Source organism: Dasypus novemcinctus, chromosome 4 (assembly GCF_030445035.2).
Source record: "Dasypus novemcinctus isolate mDasNov1 chromosome 4, mDasNov1.1.hap2, whole genome shotgun sequence".
NCBI lineage: Eukaryota > Metazoa > Chordata > Mammalia > Cingulata > Dasypodidae > Dasypus > Dasypus novemcinctus.
In genome coordinates, this window is record NC_080676.1 from 150,312,835 (window position 1) to 150,334,372 (window position 21,538).

Consider the following 21,538-nt stretch of genomic DNA (forward strand, 5'->3'; position numbering starts at 1 on the left):
CATGTTCCTAGTGACAGAACAGAAATAAATATCCTCTTCCCCAAGACCAGGTATGACCATGGCTAATCAGTATTCATGGCTTTGGATTAGCAACATTTTATCTAAAGCAGCCATTGTAAAAATCCAACTAGAGCAAAGGTATTCTGTAGGAGACTTAAAGATGCTATGGAGGAAGGTAACAACATAGGTAGAAACTTAAATTCATATGAATAATGTAGAGATCCAGTTATAATTTAGAGTTTAACATAACTCTGTCTGTAAAATATATGTTTGTCTTCTATCTTCTTCCAGCTCTGTTTAAAACATAAAAATTTATAAAGAGTAATTGTTCAGTGCATTTTTTGATAGCAAAATGTTGTACCATGGATTTCAATAACGGCACATAAAAGGGGAAGATGTAATCACACCATACTTGGCTTCAATTTAGCTGGTATAAATCCAAAGTAGATTCTCATCAGTCAAGGGGAATATGTTAGACCTTACAGCAACCAATGAGAAAGGTAATAAAAAAGTAGTGAAAAACAAATTTAGAATTTTTATATCATGTATATCTTGCAGTACTCATTCAGTCTGTCTTTTTTCCCACTCTATTTCTAGGACTATGATGAGCTGACTGTCAGAAATTTTGCTAATTTCCAACAGTTTCCCCAAAGTTCTATTTATTGTCATTTCCTGTCTATTTGATCCATGTTATTAAGTTGGTTGAATTCTATAGTTCTTTATCCAACCAGGTTCACTCATTTTATCCTGTCATTTCCATTTTTTTATTGAGCCCACACAATAAGTTTTTAAAAAAATTTCTATTGTCATATTTTCCAATTTTATAAGTTGTATTTTGCTCTTCTTTTAATGACTATTCCTTTGGTGATTTTTCCAAATCTTTCATTTGGTTCAAGAGAATTTTACTGTTGCAGCATTTTACTGTGGTTACTTCAGGAGAATTTCTTCATCATTTTTATTTTGGCAGTTTTAGAAACTTTATCAAATATTTCCAACATTTTACTACCTAGTTATAGGAGGAGTTGATTTTTCTCATTCTTGTTGTGATTTATCTTGTTCATATTATGATGGTTGATATTTTTGATGTTATCCTAAAAATACAGTATAGGACAGTAGGGTAATCTGAGTACCATTTATATCATTAATTAATAAGGTATCATGTTAAGGTTTGGCATGTATCTGGCTTTACTTTTGAGGATTATGTTCCTGATAGCTTAATTTTCAGAGTTTTTGCATTGCTAGTTTTGACTACAGCATCTATATATATTTTTTAAAAGATTTATTTATTTTTATTTAATCCCCCCCCCCCCCCCCCGTTGTCTGTTCTCTGTGTCTATTTGCTGCATCTTGTTTCTTTGTCCGCTTCTGTTGTCGTCAGCGGCAAGGGAAGTGTGGGCAGTGCCACTCCTGGGCAGGCTGCACTTTCTTTCGCGTACAGCATCTATATTGAGTAGCTCCAGTCCCCCTTGGACCTTCTTATGATGCCTAAGACATTGAAAAGGGTTTCTCCAACTGAATTTATATCATGGTAGGAAATTTTGTTTGAATCATGATATCAGTGCCTGAAGATTCCCTAATGTCTCTGAAAGGGAAGAATAAACTTGGATGAACCCATAAAGAGACTTCTTGGCCCATGAGACAACACACAGTTAAATAATGTATGCATCACAGAGAAATCATGTAATAACTTAGACAATAATTAAATAATATGAGCTGTTTAGCAAAGATAATGCAACATATAAAATATGTTGAATAACACAAAACTATGATTTGAGGATATTTCATACCTTGTCTTACCTAGAAATATGGTTAACGTCAATGATATGAATTTAATCTTCAAAAAGGCAGTGTAAAGAACAAATAGAACCCAAAGTAAGGAGAAGCAAGGAAAATAAATATGAGTTGAATCTACAAAATGAAAATGGACATCAAATTCCAAATGTGTGTGAAAGGCAAAGTCAGTAGATTGAACAGATAAGTAAATTTATAAATTATAGGTAGAATGGAGAAAAATATGAGAAATATATGAACTAAATATACTGTTTAAACTCATGGAGTTAATCAATTAAAATATTAGGTCACCAGAAAATAGAAGGACTGTAGAGAATGGAAAGCTGAGGTTTAATCAGTGTAGAATTGGTAAAAAGGTTGTTTGTAAATCTTTGGAAATGAATTAAAAATATGAAAGCATATTATGGTATCTGTAACTAGCAGAGATATCAGAGATATTAGATGGGTACAACAGTAGTTGAAAGGGAAAGTTTAAAGTCATGTATATTACTAGAAATAAAGCTAAAAACCACTATATAACATGGCAAAACATCATGTGAAACACAAACATGGGAAATATTGCACATGTAAGACTGTTTTTACAAAATCTAAGTACAAATACACTAGAGAGAAGGAAAAAAGAATAGCAGCCATGTATGGAGGGGAAGCAGAGAGATATTAAGATGACTTTTGTTTTTTGTTTATTATTATTATTCAAATAATGAAAGTGCTCTAATAATGATTATAGTGATGAATGCACAAATATGTGATTACACCAAATGCCACTGATTGTACACTTTGGATAGTTTTATTCTTTATTAATATGTGTCAAAAATTGATTCATTAAAAAATAAGAGAAATCATACAAATTACCAGTATAATAATGAAAAATATTAATGAACACCAAAATTATAAGGGGATATTATGAAATACATTTGTGGTACTCTGGTATTTATTAATTTCAAAAATAGATATTGGATTGTGTTTGTAAATTGGTCTACTCTTCTGAGTATATTAGATTGTATTAAATTTAGAAGTTCCATTTTCACTTGCTTAAATTAAGATTAGGGTTTTGATTGGGCCATGTCAGTAGGATGTTGAGTCCCTGACCCCCTGGTGGGTGGGGACTTACAGAGAAAATGACATGGCAGAAGAGAGAATTGGAGTTTTCGATGCTGGAGCCCTAGGAAGTAAATACACAGGAGAAGAACACAGAGGAATAGAGGCAGCTACATAAACACAGTGGAGGCCCCAGGAAAAGAAAAAGCCTGATATCCTATAGCTGCAGCTGAGCCTGGAGAGAAACAAGCCCTGGGAGAGAGACCAGACTTGTTCCAACCTACAGCTGAGATTGAAAAATGCTGGAACCATGGAGCATTAGGAAGAAGAGGAAGGCTAAACCCTCCCAGAGATTGGTAGCCAACTTGTTCCAAAACGTGTCTGCAGACTTTGGTGAGGGAAGTATCATATGCTTTATGGCCTTCGAGCTGTAAGCTTGTACCCCAAATAAATACCCTTTATGAATGCCAACAGATTTCTGGTACTCTGCATCAGCACCCATTTGGCTGACTAATACAGAATTTGGTACCAGGTGGGATAGTGCTTTTGCAATTAGCAAAATGTTAGAATGGTTTTATAAGTGGACAAGAGGTATTTTGGGGATGAATTATGAGATGCTTGATAGAAAAGACCTAGATTGCTTTGAAGAGACTCTTGGTAGGAATATGGACTCTAAAGAGATTTTTTTTATGAGGACTTAGAAGTAAATTCTGAAACTTGGGAAAGATGATCCATGTTTTAAAGTTGCAGAAAAGAAGATTAACTCCTGAGGTTTTATGGAAGGCAGAATTTGAAAATGGTGAACCTGGACATTTAGCTGAAGAACATTCCAAAGTAAACTTTGAGAATGTGACTTGGCATCTCCTTGAAACTTATAGTACAATTCTAGAAGGGAGAAATAGGCTGAGAACAGAACTGTTGGTGACAAAGTAAAAACAGAAACTGACACTGGTAATTCCAAGACTCTGAAACCGAGGTCCCAGATTATAGTGCCCTATTTGAGGAATTGACTGAACATGGAACTTGTAAATCAGGAATTGAAATGTAGTTATCCAGGAAAAACATGAGGAGAATCTTACTGTCTGATGGCTTGGACCCCTGCTTCTTGCATGTTAAACCAGCAAGCTTTTTGAGAGAGCTGTATGAACAAAACCACTGTCATCCTGGACTAAAAGGGACATTGATTAGAGATATGGAAGGGAAAACAGCTTTAAGAAGAAAACCATAGAATCTGATGTATGGAATTAAGACCTCTCCTTGGGCCAATAGAAGAACCCCACCTATGTGTACAGGAAGGGTGAGCTTGCCCCATCATTTGAAGAGGATGGATGTTCCCACCAGATGTTCGGGGAGGGTCTTGCCACCCCAAGGTACAGAGATGGTGGAGCACATTCCCCAAGGATTAGGGAGGGTAAGGTTGACACCCCTCTGAGAGGGTTGGGCCTGACCCCCATGGATTAGGGAAGGCCAGGGCACCAACTCATTTCCCCAAGAAGGTTGCATCTGCATGCCAAAGGTTAGGGAGGATGTTGTCTTCACATCACTGAACTAGGAGGCTGAGACTGTACCCCAAAGATTTGTTGGTAAAGTGTGGCCATCACCTTAACACTCTTGGAGGGTGAGGTCTGGAGGTCAGTCTCCATCCAGATGTTTGATGATAGTGGAACCAAGAAAATGGCCATTGGGCAAGCCTGTGGAAAGAGTGATTCCGCATGAGGAACCAGGGAGTCATCTTGAGAATGACTCTCAGACTTTGGAATCTAATGAAGTATGCCTTGAAGTTTTCAGAACTGTTCTATACCCACAACTCATGTTTCCCTCCCAATTTCTCCTTATGGTAATGTAAATGCTTATCTTTTGTCTCTCCATTTATATATTGGAAGCAGATGAATGGTTTTACAAATTTCAGAGCTCTAAAGCCAGGATGGACTTTGCTCCAAGACAAATGGTATATGTCTAAACTGATTGTGATATGATTTTGTACTTAGCATTGTTACTGACTTAAGGATTTTTTTTTAACATTGTAATGTCTTTTTGGAATTCAGAGGGTGGAGTGTGGCAGTTTGGTATTGTTTATGAATTCCAAAAATAGATATTGGATTGTGTTTGTAAACTGGTCTGTTTATTAGATTGTATTAAATTCAGAGATTTCACTTTTACATGTTTAAATTATGATTACAGTTTTGATTTGGCCAATCAGTAGGACCTTGAGTTGCAGAGAAAACAACCCAGCACAGGAGAGAGTTGGAATTTTAAAAGCTGGAGTCCCAGGAAGTAAATACACAGAAGAATACAGAGAAAAAGAGAGCTCCATAGACAGAGCAGCTCCATAAACAGAATGAGCCTGATAGCCTACAGCTGCAGCAGAGTCAGGAGAGAAATGAGTCCTTGGAGAGAGATGAGACCTATCCCAGCCTACAGCTGGGATTGGAAGATGCTTGGACCACAAAGCCTTGAAAGGAAGAGGAAGCTGAACCTTCCCAGAGACTGGCAGCCATCTTGTTCCAACACATGCCAGTAGACTTTGGTAAGGGAAGTATCACATGCTTTATGACCTTGGGAAGGTAAGCCTCTACCCCAAGTATTAAAAATATCCTTTATGAATGCCAACAGATTTCCAATACCATGCCTCAGCACCACTTTGACTGACTAATACTTCATTATGCTAATTAATTCCATAAACCTGATGGAACAGAAAAGCTCCTGTAAATTCATACTTTAACAAAATTGAATCAAGGAGATCTGAAGAACACTATTTATATTTTTGTATTGATAAATTAAAAAGTTTCCACAAAGGAACCTTTAGATCCATTGTATTAGTCAGGCAAGGGGTACCAAAGCAAAATACCAGTAATTAAGTGATTTTTATAAGGGGTATTTATTTGGGGTAGAAGCTTACAGTTACCAGGCCATAAAGCTTACGTTACTTCACTCACCAAAGTCTATTGCCATGTGTTAAAGCAAGATGACTGCTGACATCTGCCAGGATCAGACTTCCTGGGTTCCTTTCTTCCTGGCATTCATTTCTGTCTGGGCTCAGCTCCTCTGTTTTCTACACAAGGCCAGTGGTAAACTGTCAGACAACTGACACTGTCTTTCTCTCCAGGGCTCTATTTTCTCTGGGCTCAGCTGCTCTGCTTCACTGTGTGCTTACTTCCTGGGCTCCAGCTCAAAAGTTCTACCCAGGAACACTGTCAGAAAGTCTAATTCCACATGTACGTAAATAATACTTTTAATCAAAGGATCTTGAAGATGAGATAATAAATGAACAGGTAATTGGGAAGAAACTAAAATAAATCAATGATTTTAGGGTATTTGTCAAAACTCAATGTTTCTAGGGAAGAAACCTGTATAAAGAAGGGAAAAGTACTCTTTTGAAATTGGGCAATGAATGGGAAAAGAGGAAAAGCATAATCTCAAATCCAAAGGAAAGGACATAAAGCAAGTTGGAAAGCATATAATCTATTTCATCATAGCTAAAACAAACTTAGAGAAAGTCATTAATTGTTTAGATTTTATTATTTTGGCAAAAAGAGTGCTTCCTTATGTTAGGATTTATATAAAAAATTAATAAAAAGTAATATAAATCATACCACAAACAAAACAATAGAAAATGAATTCAATATACATTAACTGAGGAAAATATCTCCTGAAAAAACAATATGGAGGTAGAGGAAAACACCAAAATGTAACTTAAATTGAATTAATTTACATTCAGCCAAGGCTTGGAGGATAAATCAAACTAATTTAAGAATTGAAAAACTAAGAAAAGAAATGTAAGTTTTTTTTTAATGAAAAGTGATTCAAAAATAAAAATAAAAAAAATAAAAATGACATGAATTGCCAAATAAGATACACAAATATTCTTGAAATAATGAAGTAAAATAAAAATTTAAGAAGTTATAAGAGACAAGTGTGGGAACACAAGCAAGAGAATGAAAATGAGATAAAAAGATTAATAAATATGAGGCAGAACATTGTGGGAAAGAATGGCAGGCAAAGAAGGAATAGCATTCATGTTATTAGTCTCCTGAAAAAGAAAATCAAATGGTACATTACAAACATGATTTTCGCAATTTAGTTAAGTAAACAATGGAGCAAAACTAATATTTAAAACTATAATCCAAGAAAACACCTAGGAAATAAAGGAGACCAAAATTATTCATTGAAAGCATCCTTTGTTGCCAGACAGTACAAATCTAGAATTATCAATTATAATGTTTATACTCTTAAATTATTAGATTTCAAATTTAAGAAGAATTTCTCAAGGATTCCTGTCAAAAAATCAAATAATATTTTAAAGGAAAAGAGATTAACTGAAAAAAAAAAGAATTTTTAAAAGCAAGATTTAAAAAGAAACAAAAGGGAGAAGCATTTTAAAGATCTTATTGAAAGAATGCATTAACTTTACATTTAGTAGAGCTATCCTTCAGGTACCAATGCACTAGAAAAACAGTTTTCAATATACAGGAAGTAATGAGATTCTGCACTCACAAGGCCATATTGAGCGAACTACTAGGTGCTGATCTTCTACCAAATAAAGAATGATAAGGAAATTTCAGCATATTATTGGATATAGCTAGATAGAGATACAGGTATTGAGACAGAGATAGATTAGATGACAGATATAGATAGATATATAGATATAGATAGATGTGTGTGTAGGATTATATCAAAACAAAATCAAAAGTGACTACTAGATCAGAACACTCTTATGTGCTCAGACAAGTAGTGTAATCCAAATAAAACATAAGGGAAGAGAGAAAAAATAAATAAAATAAAAAAATAATAGAATAAGTTATTTAATTTTTCTTACAGTCAATACTGGGAGTTTAATAATATGTATATAAACTGGTAAAAGAGACTATAAAATGTTAAAGAAGGGCATTAAACTTATTTAAGGTACAATCGTAGACACTAGAAAAAAACTACCTACTATACATATACCATTTTTGTTGTGTTTTTTTTCTTAATTAGAAAAGTTTTGGGCTTACCGAACAATTATGCATAAAACACAGGTTTCCCATATGCTACCCTATTTTTTATTTTTATTTTGTAATTATCTCTTTTTAAAGATACATAGATCACAAAAGATATTACATTAAAAAAATATGAGGTGCCCATCTTCCCCACACGCCACCTCCCCGACTCCTCCCACATCAAGAACCTCTTTCATCATTGTGGCACATTCATTGCATTTGGTGAATACATTTTGGAGTACTGCTGCACCACATGAATTATAGTTTACATTGTAGTTTATACTCTCCACCAACCCATTCAGTGGGTTATGGCAGAATATATGATGTCCAGCATCTGTCCGTGCAATACCGTTGATGTGCTACCCTATTTTTAACATCTTGTGTTGGTGTGGAACATTTGTTACAATTCATGAGAGCACATTTTTATAATTGTACTATAAACAATAGTCCATGGTTTAACTTAGGGTCTACTGTGTTGTGTAGTTCCGTGGATTTAAAAAAAAATTATTCTAATACCATATATCCAATCTAATAGTTCCCTTTTTAAGCACCTTCAGATATATATTTTAGTCCTGTTAATTAAGTTCACAACGTTTTCCTACCATCATCCATTTCTAAATCATTTCTTTTACAAACAAAATTTTTGCAATTAGGTAAAACATAAAGTACACTAATACACTTACTGGATCTATCAATGCATTTGAGTTCATTTAATGAATCTACTAAGGGAAATTTTTTCAATAATCACACCAGGGAAGAATTAAATATTTGTTATATGCACATACCTAAAACAACATGATTCAAAAATGCAAAAATAAAGACAAGGACAAAGATATCTGGACAAATGTCACAATAAGAAAACAAGTCTAATAAATCTGATATAAAAAGAACATGTCACAGCATTAATTTGACTAAGAACAATGCTTTTTCATATTAAAGGAACAAATAAAAATATTTGTGAACATTTATGTGGTATATAACATTAAAAAACCTTCATGAATAAATAAATTAGATATAGTAGTAAAGATAGAGACAGAACATGAAAGAAAAGAAGGGAAGAGAGATAGTCTTAGCTAGGAAAAAACTAATATTACAGACTTTAATATAGTACCCTCATTACAAGACAGATTAAATGGAAAATGTAAGTAAAGAAAATATCTAAAAAAATAACATTCTCTCTTATGCATACATATTGTACATCACAGATTGGTAATAGAAAACTTCTCAAACTCACAAAGAATATCCTCAAAAATTGATCATATATTAGGTAAAAGTAAAATGTTAGTAAATTTTTTTAAGAAGAAATACTGGAAAATCACTCTGTTCTCATGAAAAAAAAATTAATCAGAAAAAAAATCATTTCATCTGGAAATTTCAAAATCTATTAGATAATACCTGGCCAAAAGAAGACAGGCAAAATGAATTTACAGAATTCTAAAATAATTAATAGTAATTAAAATAGTACAAAACAAGACTATGAGAAAAATGTAAAGCAGAAAATATGGGAAAATTAATAAAAATGATGGAAAAATAATATTCATTCAAAAATCTGTATAAAATGCAATGAGTAAGCCAATGAAAATACAAGGATGGAAACAATAATAATACTGGAGAAAATGAAAAGGTAGTAAATAGAAAATATGCAATACAGTATTTTAAACAGATTAAAAACTATGTTATTTCAAGGTATTATATACCACTTGTCACCTGGGTCAGCATAAAAAGGTAGAAATATACAAAATAAGAAATAACAAGGGGGAATCAACTTTGAAACAGAAGAAATTTTAACATAACATTTTGTAGATTTATATGTATATATAGAAAACTGAAAATCAAGATGGAATGGTAATAATCTTTTGGATAACAGGTTACCAAAATCCATACCATTCAAGGTCAAATCATAAGTAGAACAATTTCCTTAAAAGTATTGGGGAACATTATTAAGAATATTCCAAACACAGACACTCAAAATGTAACTCAGACCCAGATGACTTAAAAGAAAAATTCACCATAGTGCTATGCAGAGTAGCTTCGGCACCTGGGAGTGTAGGTGACTTCAGTTCACACAGTTCTCTGGGAAAGGATTTGTCACATGGCCCAGTGTATTTGGAACCAATCAACATCCTTGTCATGCTATCAGTTAAAGTGCAGGATGTATCTGAGTAATTTGTTGACTCCAGAATTTATGGCATAGTCTCACATCACAGGTGAGATGCTTCATTTAGCCACAACTAAACCTATTGTGAGCAATTAATGACAATCAATTGTCTCCTTTTATAAGACCTACTCACAGGAGATATTTAAGTTATCCTTCTAAAGCTAGTCTTTATGGCAGAAGCATTTTCCAAGGACTAATTCTGACCTGCTACAGTCAACCAATAATTTTACCTTCTTTATGTACATTCAACATTTCATTATAGTCTAAATTAATATTAAGCTTCTTTTGTTCTGAACAAATATATTGTCTTTTAGAAATTCATCTCCTCATTGCACATCACTGGTAGTTTATTACTAAAATCAAAGGAAAGATATCACTGAGTTTCATGAGATACTGATAGAAAGTCAATATTTAAAATTCTGGATCAATAGGCCTGAGAAAAATGAAATTTTCTTTCTAACTTAGGCTAATAATTCTTTTATCACACATTTAAACATGTCTAAACATATTTCTATGGTTTTAAATGTATGTCCTGAATCCAGTGCTACATTCAGGATAAAATTGTGATTTATTTGTGAAGTATTATTTTCATGAAATAATTTCATTTAAATTTGAATATATTTTGATACTTGTTTTCCACCAAATAGGTGAAGACAGACATGTCTTTATTGTAAAAAGTAGTTCTGTAAAGATATATTTTCATAAAAAGTAGTAGATTTTCCCCAACCAACAGGAAATTCTTGGCAAAATCTCTCAGACTAGAGAAACATTTAAAAAATGGCAAATAATTGTAGCATTTAAGTTTGGAGCTGAATTAGAACAGAGTCAAATACCCTCTAATCTTATGTACATAGTAAAATGACTTCATGGGTAGCCACCAGAACACAGTAGATAAGAATAAATGTTCTGCAATTAGCTCTCTGGGTTCAAATCTTAGCTCTGCAGCTTTCAGTGCATGATAATAAGCCTATTATTTAAGGTCTTTGGATCTCAGTTGCCCCACCTGTAAACAGCATTGTAACACTGGTAGTTACCTTTCAAAGAAAATTTGAGAATCCAAAGGGAGGCATTTCCTAGTCCCTACTAGGTTGATGAAATTGAGGATATTAGTAAATAACAATAACAAAAGTAAATGAGTCAGTTGTGGATTGCAAAGATTCTTAATCATAGAATCCTATTATAGAATTTAAACTTAAGTTTCAGTGAAGAGCTTTAAAACCAGGTCAAGAATGTGTCATTCAAGGCACATTTTTATTTAGAAAATCTTGATAAAGTAGCACAGTAATCTCAGTTATGAAGGCTTCACATTGTCCAATGACACAGAAGATTTATGAGGGTTTTGTTGGTGGTGTTTGTGGTTAAAAATAATTTATGATGAGTGCAACATTGCCTGTGGTTTGACGCACCTACTAGAGAGGAAGTATAAAAGGTATTACAGAGAGGGTGATATTCACATTCAGGACAATCTCATCCTCTCCCACACTTGAACTGTTAACTCTTGACACCATGGTCTATCACGGCAACTACTTTGGAGGACTGGGCTATGGCTATGGAGGCCTGGGCTGTGGCTATGGCTACGGTGGCCTGGGCTGTGGCTACGGCTATGGCGGCCTAGGCTGTGGCTATGGCTATGGTGGCCTGGGCTATGGCTATGGCTGTGGCTATCGTGGCTACGGTGGTTATGGACATGGCTGCTACCACCCATTTTCCTATGGAAGCTACAGATATGGCTGCTACCGTCCATCTTGCTATGGATACTGGCCATATGGATTCTATTGAGCCCCTGGATCTACTGGATTTTCCACCTGTGAAGTTTATCTTATCCAGTGCCTGCAAAGAGCAACAATCAAATCCTACTTTACAATGAAAGAATTAGTATATCATCTCCTTCTTTCTATACCTATATATATTCTCATAAAGAATATTTTTTAAAGTTCAGCAATATTTTTCCTTTGATAGCTATGTAATTCTCTCAATAAATTTAATTTCTTCAAATATGATTAATTTTCTTGCTTATTCACCTTTTTTTTTTTGCTTGTGGATCATGTTAAGAGGGTAGCTTCTGCACAGTGTTTGTCCCAAATTCTGATTTAGCTTAAAATAACAGTCATGATGATCAGTTCTTCAGAAAGATCATTCAAGTGTTTTATGTTCTGCTTCTCTTAGGCAATATTTGAAAATTATAATTGCCGTTATCCAATTTCCTCATTCCAGAACCTTCTATGATTTTATTTCTAAATTTTTAATTGATTTTGTAAAAATATTACATTAAAAAAACAATATGAGGTCCCATTCAACCCCACCACTCCCCCCCCAGCAACACTCACTTCCATCATCATGATACATCCATTGCATATGGTAAGTACATCTCTGGGCATCTCTGCATCTCATGGTCAATGGTCCACATCATGGCCCATACTCTCCCACATTCCATCCAGTGGGCCCTGGGAGGATTTACAATGTCCAGTGATTGCCCCTGCAGCACCATCCAGGGCAATATTATTCCGCATTTAACAGAAGTTCATAAGCAGAGGAAATTTGGAGAGTAGTTGGAGATTATGACACAGGAGAAACATGCCCATGTATTGAAGCTAGGATTTGAATTGTGGATTATCAGGAAGCCACCATTAGAATTCTACAGTCTGCAGAGAATAGATAGTCTTTGAACACCTTGATTTTGGACTTTTAACTTACTAAATTGTGAAAATATAATTTTATCTTGTTTCAGCCAGGAAGTCTCTGGTGTGTGGTACAGCAGCACTGAAAATTTAAACAATACTATTTCCCAGCATCATATTTTATGTCCTTCTTTTTTGTCCCTTTCCTTTTACCATAGATTTGGATGTTTAGGAATGCTTTCATAAAGTTGCACTTGGATTTCCCACATCACACCCTTTTGTGTTTAAAACTCATCCCATTTATATTTCTTCTTTGGAGAAGTGTCTATTCAAATCACTTGCTCATTTTTAAAATGGGTCTTTGTGTATTTATTTTTGAGGTGTAGGATATTTTTAATAAAATGCTTATTAGGCCCCTACAGATATTTGTTTACCAAATATTTTCTCCCATTGAGTAAGCTGCCTTTTCACTTTCTTGACAAACTCCTTTGAGGTGCAATAGTTTTTAATTTTGAAGAGGTCCCATTTGATCCAGGAATTCCACTGCTGGGTATATACCCAGAAGAACTGAAAACAAGTACACAAAGAGATATATGCACACCAATGTTCATAGCAGTATTATTCAGTATTGCCAAAATTTGGAATCAACCCAAATGCCCTTTATTGAACAAATGGATAAACAAATTGTGGCATATACATACAATGGAATATTACTCAGCTGTAAGAAGGAATACAGTATTAACACACAGGATAACATGGATGAATCTTGAGGACCTTATATTGAGTGAAGCAAGCCAAGCAATGAAGGGCAAATATTACATGACCTTACTGATATAAATTAAGCAAATTGAGCAGACTTAGAGAGTTAAACTCTTGAAGATAGTTTGACAGGAAATAGAAAGGGGGAAGAAGGCTGTGAGCCAATGCCCATATAGGCAAAATTTATGATAAGAAGTGTGTAGCTATGAAGTGAAGGGGCATAACAGTGGTGCAGTGATACTATTGGATTAGGCAGTGTACGTATGTCAGATGGGTAGGGTGTGGAAGGGTGGTTGGACTGTCCATGGAACTGGGGGGAAGGTTGGGGGAGGGAGCAGGTGAACACTGGGGATTCGTGGGAATGTGGATGAAACTACAATGTTGGGAATGCTCTTTTGGCAATAGGGCAAAGTAGGGTTATTGGTTTAGGGCATTGGATGTGGGGGGCATTTGGGACAGGGCACACCTGGGACAGGTTTCTAGGGAGTGTGTGAGTGTTCATCTTGACATAATGTGTTATATCAGTGGGTAGAGACCCACATAATGAGTGGGAAGGTGTTGAACTCCCATCCTGGGGAGTCCCACTATGTTTTCAAATAGAAGGACAGGAGTCTCTCAAGAACATAGGCAGTGCCCAGTAGGGAAGGACAGACCAATATGTCAAACCATCAGTGTTGATGCAAGTAATTAAGAATCTGTTCCTACAAAGAGTGAAGCCTGATGGTTGCTGTGGGTTTCAAGGGGAGGGGAGGGAGGAAAAGAATAAATGAAACAGGTGACATTCTGAGGGCAATGGAGGTGTTCACATGATCTTCCAATGATGGTTACAGGCCCTGTTAATTTTCATCAAAATTTATAGAATTTTATGGACCAAAATGTAAACCATAATGTAAACCATTGACAATGTTTGGTAGCTACATTTCAGTATTTGTATATCACTTATAATAAATGTATCATCACATATAAAATGTTATTAATAGGAGGAGGGGGAAAAAGCAGAGGATGTTGAATATATGGGAGTCCCCTACATTCTGTATGTGAATTTGCTGTGACCTAAAACTTCTTTGAAGACAAAATGAAAAAAGACATTGGGGGAATAAATGAAAGAAAATTTCACTGTACACACAGAATAACAGATCTTAGAGTAATGAAAAGCAAAATATTAAAATAAAAATATATTTTTTCATTATTTTTAATTACTCCACATTTTTTAAATTTTAAAAAGTTTTTGTATTTTATTTCTTATTTTTAAAACTATTGTTATTTCATTTTCTTATTACTTATATTTGGTTATTTTATTGGCTATAAATGTTAAGAAGTTTTGGACCACAGAAGGGTTAAATCTGTGGCAGGAGAGGACCATTTGGGTGGATGTCAGTGATGGGGGATTCATGGGAGGAGGTTCACCTGGGCATACATATAAAGCATAAGTATATGTTCGAATGTTCATGGAGCATTGTCATGATGAATGAAGAGAAGAATCACACAATAAGTGAAAGAATATTGAATTCTCATCCTGGGGAGCTCTGCCACATTCTCTAACAGATCAGCAAGAATCCCCCTAGTAGAGAGGCAATGGCTAGTGAAAGAGGATAGCCATTGATGAGCCCTTGATATTGATGACTGTGTTTATGAACTTTTACTCTTGAAATTGAAAATTAGCCTAGTATTATAGGGCACCTAAGCTTTACCTCCTGAGAGCCTCCTTGCTGCTCAAATGTGGCCTCTTTCTAAGCCAAGCTCAGCATATAAATGCAATAACTTATCCAAAATCATGGGACATGACTCCTGGGGATAAGCCTCCCTGGCACCAAGGGATTACTACCAAGCAGTAGGGTTAAGGTTGGAAAAAACCTTGACCAAAAGGGGGAAAAGGTAAAGACAAATGAGTTTATATGACTAAGAGACTTCAAACTGAGTCAGGAGGTCATTCCAGAGGTTGCACTTATTCACATTTCAGCAGGATCTCATTGACTGCCAAATTAGACACTACCCCAAATGGTGGAGCTCCTGAGGGCTCTAGAGACACCCAGGCACTATGATCAGGGAACATAACTCATGAATTTCGTGCCTTACCAGTGAGCCCTACTTTGGTGTTTAATCTCCCTAGTGTGACAGAATTGGGCTCAGTTGTGGTTTCCCTACACATGGCTCTTCTAACCTTTCTATTTGAACCTATTGTTGATGCTGGTGTTCATAGGTGTACGTCAAAGAGTCTTGAATCTCTGGGCTGTCCATGTGTCTGCTGGACCCTGAGACTCAAAAAAGTTGCAACACCTACTCTTCAGTTCATTGGAATCACACAGGACAACTAATAAGGAGGTGGTGATGGATAACCACCATACAAATGGACTGAGAGAATCTTACTGCAAGCAAGAGTCCCAGCCACTAGCCACAAGTGATTGAAGGCCCCTCTCAATTAGAGGTAGAGTGGGCATCACCATCCCAGAATCCTCAGGATTGGGGAATAAAAAATGGACTAGAATGGGCTTACTGGTATTCTACTATAGACTTATTGTGATTCTAGCAATGGAAAAATTTATAACATTGATATAGAGTTAGTGGCCATTGGAGGTCCTGAGGTAAGAAAGAGGGAAAACAGGTTAATACAGGGGCATTTTTAGGACTCGGAATTGTCCTGAATGACATTGCAATGACAGATACAGGCCGTTATATATATATATATATATATATATATATATATATTGCTGTAACCTACCTAATTGTGTGGGAGAGAGTAAACTACAATGTAAACTATAATCCATGCTTAGTGGCAATGCTTCAAAACGTGTTCATTAATTACAGTGAATGTACCACACTAATGAAGGATTCTGTTAACGTGGGTAATGTAGGCAGTGTGGGAGGGGAGGCATATGGGAATCCTCCATATTTTTAATATAATATTTATACAATCTAAATATATATATATTTTAATTTAAAATGTTTTAAACAGACTCATCCCATATCTGATTGAGCACACAGAGTGGGTCTACATATTGTAACTGTCTTCAAGAGTCTCTAAATAAGGTAACCACTTCATGATCATAACAGCATACCCATATTAAGAAATTAGATTACCACTTTCAAAGAATGGCAATTATAAGTGCTATATTTCCAGCTTCAAGTTGAAAGTCATATAAAGGTATTTTTTGAGGACGAATATCCTCCAACCTTATCAGAGGAAAAAAAAATAATGGAATTATAATATCAGTCAATTGAAGGATCATTTATATTTAAAATTGTATGTTAGTTTGGCCTTCAAGAAATGGAAATGTTTGCCCAAATAACTGATAAAGTCCTAGTCTTTTTGAAATAACAAGTGTTGACATTGCAGATATTTTTCTTTAAGATCAAGATGTGCTGCCAGGAAATATTAGAAAACAATAAATGTATATCAGATAACTCTAAAAACTGGTCATAAGATTAATTAATTGTTAAATAGCCATGTGGTATTAGAAGTTTAGGATCTAAGCAAAAGCTGCCAATTCATCCATCTAAACATTTCTTTTTTTACAGAATCTCAATACACAAATGTTTCAGTTTCTCCAAATGTCAGTTGAAAAGATCATTCCATGGGGTGAGAACCAGCCCAAGTCAGAAAGAGGCCAGTATCCACCATTCTGACTCCGCCCCCAGCCTGAGGGAAAGCTGGGCTAACTGGCGCTCTCAGTGTCAGCAGGAACCAGTTTCTTTCACACAGATCAGCCTGCAGCCTTCCTAGGTTTCAGCCCCACCTCTAGTGGGGAGAAGCCTGAGGGGTCCTGCACCAGCCTATATAGGTAACTTAAGGTAACTTTGGTGGTCACAGACTGAAAATCAGAAGTCTACCAGGGCAACTGCAGGCATCTTGGACTAGCACTGCATAGATTGCTGCCCACACCTGCAGCTCCATCCCTGCCACACGCAGGGGAGAAAGGGATGTGAAACTCCATTATACTCTCTGGGCAACTACAGTCTAGGCCTGCATGTGGATTTTTCCACACAGTTGAGACTCTGTCCCTACCCCTGGCAAAGCTTGAACCTCCATAGTTTACAGTACCAACTATATGATTGGCTCCTACTGCACAACCAGCAAGGGAGAAAGGGCAGGAAGCCCTAAACTAAAGAGAAAAACTGCACTCTTTAAAAATACTCTAGTAAGCCAGATGCCAAGACACTAGCAAAAAATTACAATCCACACCAAGAAATTGGAAGATATGGCTCAGTTAAAGGAAAAGATAAGCCTCCAGATGACATAAAAGAGTTGAGACAACTAATTATAGATATTCAAACAAATCTCCTTAATAAATTCAATGAGATGGCTAAAGAGATTAAGGATATTAAGAAGACATTGGATGAGCACAAAGAATTTGAAAGCATATGTAGAAAAATAGCAGATCTTATGGGAATGAAAGGTGCAATCGATGAACTTTAAAAAACATTGGAATCATATAATAGCAGATTTGAAGAGGCAGAAGAAAGTATTGGTGAACTTGAAGAATGGCCTCTGAAAGTGAACATATAAAAGAAGAGGTGAAGAAAAGAATGGAAAAAATTGAACAAGGTCTCAGGGAACTAAATGACAGCAAAGGGCATGCAAACATATATGTCATGGGTGTCCCAAGGAGAAAAGAAGGGAAAAGGGGCAGAAGGAATATTTAAAGAAATAATGGTAGAAAATTTCCCATCCCTATTGAAGGACATAGACACCCCTGTCCAAGAAGCACAACATACTGCCATCCAAAAAAATCCAAATAGACCAACTCCAAGACACATACTCATCAGAATGTCAAAGGCCAAAGACAAAGAGAGAATTCTGAGAGCAGCAAGAGAAAAGCAATGCATAACATATAAGGGATATCCAATAAGATAAAGTGCTGATTTCTCACCAGAAACCATGGAGGCTAGAAGACAGTGGTCTGATATATTTAAGATATTACAAGAGAAAAACTTACAGCCAAGAATCTTATATCCAGCAAGACTGTCTTTCAAAATAGAGGGCAAAATTAGAATATTCACACATAAACAGAAACTGAGAGAATTTCTAAACAAGAGACCAGATTTTCAGGAAATACTAAAGGATGTGCTAGAGCCTGAAAAGAAAAGACAGGAGAAAGGGGCCTGAAGAGAGTCTAGAAATGAAGATTATATCAATAAAAGTAACTAAAAGTTTCAGAAGTGGTGAAAATAAAATAAGACAGATAAAACTCAAATAGGAATAAACTTAACCAATGATGTAAAGCACTTGTATTCAGAAAACTGCAGCTCAATGTTAAACAAATCAAAAAAAACCCTAAATAACTGGAAGAACATTGCATGCTTATGGATTGGAAGACTAAATATCATTAAGATGCCAGTTCTACTCAAATTGATATACATATTTAATGCAATTCCAATAAAAATAACATCAGCATTAAAGAAAAAATTGAAAAAATGATCATTAAATTTATTTGGAAGTGTAAGGAGTCCTGAATAGCCAGAAACATCATTAAAAGGAAACATGAACCCTCATCTCCAGACTTTAAATCATGATACCTACATATAGTTATAAAAACAACATTGTACTGCCCTAAAGACAGGCACAATAAACCAATGAACCAATTTATGGCTCAGAAACAGACCTTCACAGGTATAACAAGTTACTGTTGGCTAGCCTGTCAAACTCACACAGCTCAGACAGAACAATCCTTTCAATAAATGGTGCTGAAAAAATTGGACATTCATAGCTGAAAGAAGGAAAGAAGACCAGTATCTCACACCTTACCCAAAAATTAACTCAAATTGGATAAAAAAAAAACTAAAAATAAAAGCAAGAACCATAAAACTTCTAGAAGAAATTATTGGAAAATATCTTCAAGACCTGGTGGTAGGTGGTGGATTCTTGAAGGAGATAAGAGAAGGACTAAGTGGACTATTGATGTTTAATGTATGTAGAAGTTTTAAATAGCTTTACTATAAAATTGTGGAAATGTATAGAGTGGATGGTAACACACAGTGAGTAACAGCTGGTTTATAAATGGGGATGTGACTAAAAATGGTAGTCTAGTTATGTAAATGCCAATTGACAGAATGCCTGAGAATAATCTAGGAACTGAATAGCACAGTAAACCAAGAGGTAGGTGAGAATTGTGGTTGATGGTACAGATGCAAGTGTGACCTTTGTTAGCTAGAACAAATGTATATCTTTATTGAAGGGTGATGGGAATGTGGAGAAGTTTGGGAAAAATACAGGTGGAGTGACCTATGGACTGTGGTTAGTAGTAATAACATAATATTCTTGCATCTATGCAAAAAATGTACTGTGTTGATACTGAAGCAGTATGGAAAATGTGAGCCAAATATACACTATGGACATGGCAACAATCAGATGATATTATTTGTAGCAAATGACACATCACATTGTAGTGTGTTGATGGAGGGTTTTTATTTGGGAATTCTGCATATGTGCATGATTATTGTATAAGTTTACAACTTCTATCATAAAAAATATATTTAAAAAGTAATAATAGGGTGAGTTGGGGGGAAAACACACCAAATATAAGATAAGAACTATGATTAGTAGTAAGATTTTGACAGAGTTCTTTCATAGTTTGTAACAAACGTCTCGTGAAAATGTTGGTGAGGGTTGATGTGTGGGATTCATGTATGATGTTATGCATGTTTGCTTTGTAAGTTCGCAAGCTTTACTATACACTTAATTGTTTATGTATGTTCCTATATAAATGAAATAAGGATTATAACAATCAGATTGGTTAGGGGAAAACTACTTTGTTTAGTAGTAATATTTAGACAATGCTCTTTAATCATTAGTTTAAAAAGTTTAAAAACAATGCAAGTTATTGGTGGTAAGGTGAGATGTTACATATGTTTGTTTGATGTTATATATGTTTGTTTTGTAAGTTCACAACTATTATACACTTACTGTTTATGTATGTTTATGTATGAGTGATATATTTCAATAAATTTTTTAAAAAATCATTCCAGGCATCAGTTCAGAAGGAAAGAGGAATTCAGGAGAAGTGGAAAGTACTGTATTTTTGACTCCAGTGTGTTTCACCCCACATTCTTAATGCCCATTAACATATGGAGAAAAAGTATACTATATAAAATTTTATTTTTTAATTGAAGAAATAATTGGATTAAACAGTTAAAATTGCCTAATAAACTACTGATATATAGCAAGGTTACAATTTTATATACATTGAGGAAAATTCCATTAATATCTTCATATATTATAATAAATACATTTAGCAAGTGGTGTTGCATACATACCAGTGGTACAGGAGTCTTAATAAGTTGTAAATATACCACATACTCTTTGGAAAACTATCTCTAGTTTCCCAAACTTTAATACAGTCAATATTGGGGAAAAACAGTTCCATTATGAAAATAAAATGTCTATTTAAATAGGAAAATATGGAGCCTGTGAGCCTGTGACAGGTTGAATTTTGTGAATCTCAGAAAAATATTATGTTCTTAAACTCGTTCATTCATGTGGGTTTGGGGCCATTGATTCCATGAAATTCAGTTAAGAGGCTTTTGATTAAATTTCCTGATAAGGTAAACTTAGGGTATTTGGTTGGCATACATCAGTGAGGATGGAGCCTGCTTGGGTATCTACCCTCTCGCTATCTCTGATATAAACAAAGATACAGAGAGAGACAAGCAGAGGAAAAGGGAGAGCTGACATTTTTGAAGCTGCTGTGTGAGAGATGACTTTGAGGATCTCTAATAGCCAAACTTTAAGCAAGAATTCACCAAGAGGATGGGCCCACAGAGCTCTTCAAGACTGAAGAGACAGCCATACGCCTGATAGTCACACCTGAACTTAGGAAGAGACTAGAGTGGCCAAGATTGATGAGGAGGACCAGAAAGAGACAAGCTCTATCCCTGGTTTTCCACAGTCCTGCTCTGATAAAGGATAGATTCTGGAGAGGAAGGCAGAGACCTCAGTAGAGATTGACCTCCTTATTGCTTTCCAAGGAGCAAGAATCAAAGTAATCTACTAGAGACCCCTAGGATCACAGTAGCTTAATTTGATTAAATAGTATCTTCTGATTGCGACCTGATTTGGATTTTTCATAGGCACATAGCTGAAGTTTTTACACAAAATCAAGTACCATGATAAAAATCATCCTATTTCTAGTACTTTGCATCAGCAACCTTGTGGCAATGTAATACAATGACCCTCAAAGAGGACACAAAAATTTTCTCTT

The 21,538-nt window shown here is 35.2% G+C and overlaps 1 protein-coding gene across 1 annotated transcript; it reads left to right on the plus strand.

The window, feature by feature from the left end:
* Positions 1 to 11,472: 11,472 nt before the first annotated feature.
* LOC101428821 (keratin-associated protein 20-1-like) lies at positions 11,473 to 11,745 on the plus strand. The gene has a single exon (XM_004468629.1). The coding sequence runs from the start codon at positions 11,473 to 11,475 to the stop codon at positions 11,743 to 11,745; it is 273 nt and encodes a 90-aa protein (XP_004468686.1).
* The last annotated feature ends 9,793 nt before the right edge of the window (positions 11,746 to 21,538 follow it).

Bases quoted from the DNA above. Each gene is read 5' to 3' on its own strand.
- LOC101428821 (XM_004468629.1), top strand. From the start codon at position 11,473: ATGGTCTATCACGGCAACTACTTTGGAGGACTGGGCTATGGCTATGGA.